This window comes from Oculina patagonica, chromosome 13 (genome assembly GCF_052425735.1).
Source record: "Oculina patagonica isolate OP01 chromosome 13, crgOcupat, whole genome shotgun sequence".
Classification (NCBI taxonomy): domain Eukaryota; kingdom Metazoa; phylum Cnidaria; class Anthozoa; order Scleractinia; family Oculinidae; genus Oculina; species Oculina patagonica.
Window position 1 is genome coordinate 1491906 of NC_135770.1, and position 9528 is coordinate 1501433.

General features: G+C 37.7%; 1 protein-coding gene across 1 annotated transcript; it reads left to right on the forward strand.

Annotated features, from left to right (window-relative positions):
• The first annotated feature begins 2812 nt into the window (after positions 1-2812).
• On the forward strand, positions 2813-5551 carry LOC144636784 (uncharacterized). The gene is made up of 6 exons (XM_078495985.1): positions 2813-3201; positions 3519-3563; positions 3763-3938; positions 4186-4516; positions 4917-4961; positions 5313-5551. Exons 1-5 carry the CDS (start codon positions 2904-2906, stop codon positions 4958-4960), a joined length of 894 nt encoding a protein of 297 aa, XP_078352111.1. The 5' UTR covers positions 2813-2903; the 3' UTR covers position 4961; positions 5313-5551.
• Positions 5552-9528: the final 3977 nt, after the last annotated feature.

Genomic DNA, 9528 nt, shown 5'->3' on the forward strand with positions numbered 1-9528 from the left:
CAACAATGCATTGATATAAGTCGTTTCGCTAAAAAGAAATAATACTCGATACTTTATTTGCTTTTAAGGCGTATAAACGAGGCATAAACATCTTGTAAATTAGGCCAAAAGGCAGTGTAAAGCATCGTCTACTCGCGAACAAAACAAATTTATTAATTCAACCTTCAGAGAGCCTCAGGTAAATAAAAAGCTCACACATAAAACTCAAACACAAGTCATAAGCAACACAACCATCGTCAGAAGTGTTGGCCGTTCCAAATTAATTCTTCTCTCCCCCTCCCTTTTTCTTTTTTTTTTGGGGTTTTTTTTTTTTTTTTTTTAGCTCATTCCCTGCACTTTTCTTGGAAATAATGTTAAAGATAAACACCGTTTTTCATTTTTCAAAGCAATTTGAAACGCGGGCGTTTGAACGTTTTGCTCAATTCAGCGACAAAAGTAACTGATCCATCGCAATAATCATGTTGTTTAAATCAAAATGTGTATTAAATTATTGAAAACAGAATAAATAAAAACACTGACGAAGTACTACGCGAAATTTTGTTTGTTTTACAAAATATCTGACAACACGAAACCATTTTAAGTGCAAGGGATTTTTTTCGCCTACCAAAATTTTGTCAAGTGCGTGGAGTAGCTTTAATTTGGAGGCCTACAATTTTTTGTAAGGCGAAAAAATCTATTGTTCCTTGATAAGTCATCAAACATCAACATTGATCCTAAGCAAATCAATACACGCCGCTATTTAGTAGCTTACAGTAGAGACGAATTATTATCGAGGAGAGAAAAACCGATTCCCATTCATTCGTACCAAATGCATCGTATCCAGATGTTCAACTCTGTTTCAACTATTAAGACTATCAATGCTATTCTCAGGCGGACAAGGTACAGTCACAGCACTGTCAGTTTATGAGAGCGAGTTTACGATTCTCAACTCGCTGCCCAGCAGCAGTACTTTCAAACAGAAGGCGCTTTGAATCATACGAACGTTTCTTCCCGTCGGCTGAAACGAAAAAAAAAAAATAAAACTCGGCCTAGAGCGAACAGGCCCTGTTTGCAATTTTTAACGGGAGTTTTAAAAGACAGAGCTATAAAGCCGTGTAAACGACGTTTGGAATTACATTCCCTATCCCCAATTCCGTCTAAGAGGCATTTTCATAACAAGGCAAGCAATATTTATATTACCGGTAGTGTAAAGCTTGATAACAATTATTTTGGTACACGGATGGATTAAAGTATTGGGCTGATTTCTTTGTTTTTGTTGTGTGTGTATGTGTTAAAATGCAAGGGTGCGTGTAAACCTTTCTTCTGCCTGTCTAAATTTGGTTAAAATAACTAAAAAGGGGAACATTATTTTGCTTACAAAACAATGACCACCCCAAAATGCTGTAAATACTGACAACATGTCCTGACGGCAGCTAAAACGGCCACGGATAGGTCTCTGGGAAAGTTTAAAGGTAACATTTATTCAGCATTTATGGAGTTTAGCGACAACAAATATTTCACAGTCTATAATATATGGAGTCGTCGGTAAGACGAGCACATCTTCGCGCACGCAAACAGTTTCGCACGACTGTAAATAACGATTTGTACTTCAGTTCTATCATATCAGTTACTTAACCAACCAATACAGAGGAAGGCAGCAATGCTGAAGCGTCGGTATAAACCTCGACCAAACAATATATAACGTCTGCAATAACAATTTCACTTTTTTATTGTCTTGTGTTGGGTTGTTCCGAATTCAACCCCTACGCACTTTCTAAAGGTCAGCCTCCTGCCAGTTTGAATTCTTAAATATATTCTGTTTGTTTCGTATTTGTTTCATATCATGCATGCATACACACAGCCCTACGAACTTGCCTTCAACCGTGTTTAAGTAACGGTACTTTACCATACTATACTTATTTATTCGCTCTCTAAAACACACGAGCGCACATAAGGTGCAACAGATGCCCCTTACTTTGCTAGACATGTACTCATCGATTTATTAGCAAAATATTTCGATTACAGATCATGGATTAAACAAAATTTTCCACAATGTAAAAATCTGTTGTGATGATCATTTTATTACTGTATTTCGACATGAAATAGAAACATTTCTTCAAATTCTATTTCTTTTCTCTAAATCTTCTTTCGTTTGACAATAAACAATTCACCAGCACATAACGCCCCTGTTTTTAATGCGATGTTATTAGGTAGACAAAGATATGAAGACAGCTGTTATTTTTAGCAAATAAGGCATTCGTAAAAGGCACCGCAGCTGGAAAAAAAAATGGTTTATTGATTTATTAAACGACAAAATATTTCTAAGATACCAACAGTGCCATGAAAAAATGAGAAAAAATGTTCATCCTGTTAACGTAAACAGAGTTTGAGTTCAGCTTTCCGATTGGCTCGATCTTCAGAACCCGAGGGGGGAAACTTTCTGGTAACGCAAACAGGATGTGAATTCCTTTAGATGGGCTTGGTCGTCACGGTAACCAAAGAAAAACCAGGCGACGGAGACAGCAAGTAAAATGGGTCTAATAATACTTTGATTAATTGTGTTTTAATTGCGTACATCAAAACGAGGCCATTGCGTTAATAGCGAATTAAATGAATGTGAATTCTTTTCGATAGGCTTGATGGTCACGGTAACCCCAGAAAACCAGGCGACGGAGACAGCAAGTAAAATGGGTTAAATATTGTCTTGATTAATCGTGTTTTAATTGCGTACATCGAAACGAGGCCATTGCGATATAAGCGAGTACACTTAGCAGTTCTCTTGCAAACGGGAGTGACAGGCGAAGGATCAAGGTAGGTTAGCAGACTTGAAAACTTCTTTACTCGTTACACAGAGTAACTCTTCAGCTGTTAATCGTAACTCGTGTTGTCGTTTCTTTCTCTCGCAGATATTGATTTATTAAACCATGAGATATCTGGCCATATTTTGCATTATCTTGACCAGCACGGTGTGCTTCACAATCGCTGGAAAGCGCAACAAATGTGGTCCTAAAGTTCGTGCAGGCAACTGCGAGTGCAAATCCAAGACAGCCGGTACGTTGAATCTGGCGGACGGAAAATTGCTCTTGTGCGATGGCAACGAGTGGAAAGCGCTGCAATTTGAGGAGCCACTCGGCTCAGAGAAGAATCCAGGTTATTCGTGTAAAGACATCTTGGACAACGGAGGACAAACGGCTGATGGAGTTTACTACATCACCTTGAATGGTAAGGTTTTAAATCTCTGATAATTTTTTTGTACATGTTTCATTTCAAGTTAGATAGAAAAAAACAACGCAAAATCCCTTGCGAGTTTACTCAATACTTTGCCAAGGACCAATCGTTGGCGATAAAAACATCGTCAACTGAGAATTGAAGTGCTATACCACTGATTCACACAAAAACCAAAAAATCGCAGGACAATCAGTTGAGCTTGGAAGTCTGTAAACGATTTCAGTGGTACCTAATTGTTTCAAGTAAGGTTTGCGAAAATTCTCTTTCATCACAGTGCGATAACCTTATTACTTTAAACTTTTTTCCAACAGACAGGAGGGAAGCGTTTCCAGTGTACTGTGATATGGCTGGCGGAGGTTAGCATTTGATGATGATGATGATAATAAAAATGATAATAACTTTATTAACGTGCCTAGTTTTCTAGCTTACAAATGTAAACTTATTGGAGACACCTAACTACCTAATACATACTTATTGAGATTACATATTATACCAAAGCGTGAATGAATATTAAATGTTCCTCCTTTTCCCTGCCTCTATTCTGCCATTCACTAGGTTATACCATGATATTTAAGGCGGTAACCGGCGCCAATCAGGTTGCACAGGACGCTTACAAGTCAGGTGATACATACGCGGAGTTTGAAATGGAAGCTCTTGACGTCACTAACCAGTACCCTAATGACTACAAGAACAGGATCGTTTTGAACTGGGGTGCCTTCGGCGCGTCTGAGGTAAGAAAAATAAAACATATACATGGCTAAAGTGCTTTAGGAAGCACACTGGCTAAATGGGTAGTGCGTTAGAGATTTCTTCACCTAATATCAAAAGGTTAAACTCAGGACATCTTAAATTGCCGTAAAATTTTGTTTCCAATTTATTTAACGATTACCTACATGGTAGCTGAAATTAATTAAATAAGGTTATTTAAAAACGCGCGCAATAGCATCAAATTAAAATATTCTTGATTTTATTAAACAGGCAAGGGTTGTCCTTTATAAAGGAGGGAATGCAGTCAAAGACCTGAAATTCGACGCTCGGGGATCAGACAAGCTGATCTGGTTCCGGTTCGATAAATTGGACCAAAACAATCTCCCATGGAGTGACCTCGCTACCGAGCCACGGAACATTTTTCAAATCGACGGACCACACTCACGCAGCTTCTTCATCAACCACGTGTATGCTGGCTGTCCCGGTGATGACGGCTGGATGGTGATCACTGGTCGGCGGGTTGTGACTGGGACGAAGCACCACGGCCAAAACGCCGTCATATACAGCAATCAGCCCGGTCACACCAACTGGAACCAGTACGGTAAGTAAAACAACACTGTCCGGCATCAACAACGACCACGATGTTGAGAACAACAGTCCAGAAAAACCGTGCAAAATATTTACTTCGTGACAGAAGGTGAAAAATCGATTTTCTTCGTTTTTGGCTCATAAATACCTATAAGGTTGGTAAGAAACCCGATGTACTCTGTTTCCGCTGGAACTCCTCAGTATTATTTAAATTTCGTTTAAAAAATACGGAAATCTGCTTCCTGCCAGTTACATTGGGATTTTAGCTAATTGACGATGAGTTTAACTTGAATATGTCTTTGTTTCATGGGCCAAAATGAATAGTACAGGATACAACTGCCGTAGTTGATTACTCAGTGAAGTGTTGTTTTCATCGTGCTTGACTATTTATACTATTTCTTTTTGCATTACAGACAACGTCGGAGTTGCAGATACGCTGGTTGTTTTCTTGCGTTAAGGTAACAGATGAGTATTCTGGTAAAAATTTAATGAATGTAACAAGGTTTGAAAAAGCATCTGAACCAAAAAACTTATTCGAAACTTATTCCAATCTTCGACTAAACACAACAAAGTATTCTAGATTACGAAGCAAAATGAAGCATATTGAGAATCAGTGGCTTATAAAATCATGTTTGTTTGTAAACAATGTTCTAACAAGAAATCTTAGTTAAAAAAATGTTGATTGTGGCAGCGTTAAAAACATTATTGGTTAAGGTTAAAGGATATTAATTCTGGTAATCCTTAGATCGTAGTTACTAGAGGAAATATAAAAAAACACATTTATTAATTTGTTTCTTATTTAATTCCAGAAACATAACCACAGCTTATTTGCACACCTGACCAGTGACCAGAGTGAAGAAACCTGATGAGGCAGTAGATTTGATTTTGCTTGTTGTAGTCGCAGGGATGTTGGTTGTGGGATTTGGTATCGCTTAACAAAATAGGATAAAGAGAGGATAAGGGGTCCTTTTTTGTTGTTGCTTACGCTTAATAGTTATGTTTTGCCTCACAATCAGTGATATAAATTAAATAAAGCATTAAAAAAATATTGTGAAATCTGTCCTTTATACCTTCTAAATCTGCGATCATTCTCATACAGTTATTACCAATTATCACAATTATTACGAGAAAAATTGCTTTACAAAACTCTGTGCAAATCGACGTCAGTTGAATCGACGATTTAGGAGTACGTTTGTGCATTCATGCTTAGTCGTCTCTCTACCAAAAAAACATCCCCCAACGCCCATGTCCATTGCAACCAATCGTGTTGCAATAATACAAGTGATGATTTTGATAAAAACATTGTCTTTTAGTTTTGAAAAAAATCATTTGGCATTAACGCCTGGCATTGCCAGTTACAATATCTAAACTAAATTTAAATATTCAAGTACTCACAATGGCAGAAGTTGCTGTCGGATCATGTTTTCAAACTTATAAAACGTTGTCCTTTTTCTTAAAACCATCACAATCCCTCTGTCTTAGCAGGACCCTTTGATAGAAGTGATATATGGGTAGGCTGGAACGAAACATTAATTTCAAGCCGTTTCATTTTCGCCAAAAGATGGCTGTTTCTGTGGTAACGAGTTCAGACTTTGAGCGTCGGTCGCAACGTTGGCTGAAAAAACCCCGCTTAAGGGGGGTGACACTTAACTACAAAATGGTAACTATGGATGACTTCTAGCCATCATATCTTGGGCTCCATTAGTATCCTGGGTTTAGTTTTTGGCTATGTTTGTTCTATTGGAGGTTGCCTTCTGTTCATTTTCGATAGTCAGGACCACATGTCACGTAACCAGAACACAAAAACCCTAAAAAATCACACAGTTTACATTTTTCTCTGTTTAAATTAACACCACGGGTAGAGTGCAAAATCTGTATCATGGATTTTCTAAAATTGGCATGACTTTTTAAGTAATGACATCACAAAAACTTTATGACGTCATAGCTTCTTCAATATCGCAAATCTTGGCAACACAAGTGGCAAAAAGGATGTAAAATCTCTTTAGTATATTTCATTTTAAGAATAAGAAATATCAGATAACTAGTACATACACCAGATGGTAAGGCGCTGCAAAAACAGTGATATTATCTTGGTGTGCAATATAGAGTATAAAGAGAATTCTCTAGCAGCTCTGGAAAAAGCTCTGTCTCAGTTATCTTTGAAAAATGAAATTGACAAGTGCTTTATTTCAGAATCAATAGCATTGCATAACTTAGGGCCTTGAAATCGAATATTAAATATAAAACATAAAAGTACGGCAGACAGCCAATGGATTAGTAGTCAAAGAAACTGTATCAACGTGTTGAAATGCTTTTAACGGTAACTGATCTCATTCATATTACAAAAGGACTCAGGGGCACTAAACGCAAAATATACGAGGTATAAAACAAGAAAATAACCTTTATTTAAGTGTCACCGTAATTTAGCCCGACTGGGCAAACTGGGGACACTCGACAAACGTGTACTCGAAGAAAATAATCTATTTGCCATCGCGCTCTTTGACAAGTTCCAAGTTCCAAAGAAAAAGGTAGGAATTACATCAAATGGTCCAGCGCTTGCATAAATTCATTTCAACGGTTTAAAGCTTGAATCTCTCAAACTAAAACGTCTGCAGTTATTAAGTGGCAATGTCTGTAAAAGCGGTCCCTCGACTTCGGGTCGAAAAAAGTTTTTTCTCAAACTTTGCCCAGCGAACTATTTTAGGGTATAATTTAAATGCGACAGCATGAGTTTTTGGAAATGTTAAAATATCTTTTTCAGAGCTCTCAACAGTCAATGCCGTAGCGTGGCCAGAACGAAAAATTGCATAAGTTGCGGACTGGCCGTTCAAAAACCACCAAACACAACAAAAAATACCAGATGAGTGGTCCGTTACGTTAAAGGTTAAAGGCATGTTAATTTTTATGTTTGATTTACAGGTCCGTGAAAATTTAAATATTAGCAACCTTTAGATCGCTTTTTTTGACATGCAAAAATATGGTGTCTTCGCCGGCCTTTATTTCTGAAGTCCAGACCGGACCATTTTAAATGCCAACTGAATCCTAAGTGATAAACAGATGTTGGGTCCAAATCCGCTGGCGGATCTGGACCCCCCTATCAAACGGTTCCTTTCCATCACGCTTTTTTTTCGAATCGCAAGTTTTTTTTCGAATGTTCCCTCGTTTCACTTCAGAATTTTTTTTATTCGTTACTAAAGATGAAGAGACGTGCAGATCTTCGCGGATGTGGACCCCTATTTAACGGGTATTCTAACACGTTCATTTTTATTTTATTTGCAAGCTTTTTAATTGTCTCAGTGCTCCCTTGATTCAAACACAAAAGATGAAGAGAAATGCATATTTTGCTATAATTTGGCCAAGTTTATTTTAGTTAATACACCGACTTCGATCAGAGTCATAACTGGAATTATGACGGAATTATTACACAGCTCATAATTTACCATAATTCATTAACAAGAACTTTAAATTTTAACGATTTCTTTTTCAATAAAAAAATGAAAAAACATTGATATGAAACTGTGAGACTAAAAGTTTACAACCACGATCGGAGTCAGCTGGACTCTAAATTATTACATAATTCATAATTCACTCTAATTCATTAACAAGCTAGAGCCTCGAGTGTCAACAATTTCTTTCTTATTCCAAAATGGAACAACATTGATATAAAATTAAATTGATATTCGAGAAATGAAAAACATTCCCCATATTTCTATTTAGACTCCATGTTTTATTTAGACTTCGATCCCGAGTATTTTTTTAAGCGAATAGCCTACGAGGAGCAAATTGTATAAAACATGCTGCGGCACATGAACCTTCCTGGCGTAACAGTTTCTTGATTTGTCAATTTTTGGGTCATTTTTTCAAATTTGGTTCTGCACTTACGGCTCGGGTCAACAAAAAACACACTTGATTCTCGTTTAGAAAACGTTGCTACGGGATGTTGAGAATTACATAATTGCAATGCGCGTGCTGTAAATTTTAAAACTGAATTTTTATTTTTGCAGTGGGACGAACCTTGTAAATTTCATCTTTTAGTGCACGTGCATGAAATATTCGCATTGACATTATATTCCTTTACTGTTAACTAGCTTGGCTTTTTTTCGTTGATGACCCCAAGTATGAAAGTAAAGTATGATCAGTTTAGCAGGGGAGTTCAAGTTCTTGAAGGGAGGGGGGGGGGGGGGATCCAAAACCGCTAGTTGCTATGGATTCCCGGGGGTCCAGATCCACTAGTTGGTACAGACTCCGGGGGTCCAATTCCGCTAGCGAATTTGGACAGTGGGTCAAGATCCAGGGGAGTCCAAAACCGCTAGGATATCGGTTTTAAGAAACCTTGCGAAATATTTAGATTTCGCTGTTTTCTATTGATCAGTTTACAAAATAATTGTATTATACAAAATCTGTAGGCGTTAAAGGTATCAGACTGTTCACATCCTTCTACTTTTTCGTATTTTTTCGATCGTTAAGCGCGGGGAAGAAACGGCGAGAGAACTGGACGCCAGTAACAAAACGGGAGGCGCGAGGGATTCAACTGGTCTAACAGGACGCAGTGATGTACCTTTGAAATCGACAGTTTATAGACTTTTTAAATTCAATCCTCCATAACAAAAAGATGGCGCCTGGTACATTAACACATTATTCTTAGCGCACGAAAAACTAAAAAAGCTCATAGAAACGCACATATAAGCTCTAAAAGCTTCAAAACCGGCACACGCGATGTTGTTAGTTTAGGGATAACTGAACTTGCATTTTAAAGGAAATGTTTAGCAATTAGTAAATGAATTGATACTTTGAAAACAGGCTTGAAAGAATGAAACATGTAACTCGACAAATAAACCTGTCTTGATAACGGGCAGGGTAGCCAACATGCGAGAGCTTTTCTTCTTTTCTTCTTTTCAAATGCTCTTGCTCGTCCCTAACGTCGGTTAATATGTTACTCCCTTATCCAGGGGGTACTTCCCGAAAATCTGATTAGGGGTGGGTAGCGGGCTCCCTGAAACCCTAAACCCTATTTGAGGCCAAAAT

What these genes read in the sequence shown, in the direction of transcription:
- LOC144636784 (XM_078495985.1), top strand. Translation starts at nt 2,904, where the DNA reads ATGAGATATCTGGCCATATTTTGCATTATCTTGACCAGCACGGTGTGC. An exon ending in CTGTGATATGGCTGGCGGAG is followed by an intron (nt 3,564 to 3,762) that starts GTTAGCATTTGA and finishes GCCATTCACTAG; the next exon opens with GTTATACCATGATATTTAAG. An exon ending in CACCAACTGGAACCAGTACG is followed by an intron (nt 4,517 to 4,916) that starts GTAAGTAAAACA and finishes TTTGCATTACAG; the next exon opens with ACAACGTCGGAGTTGCAGAT.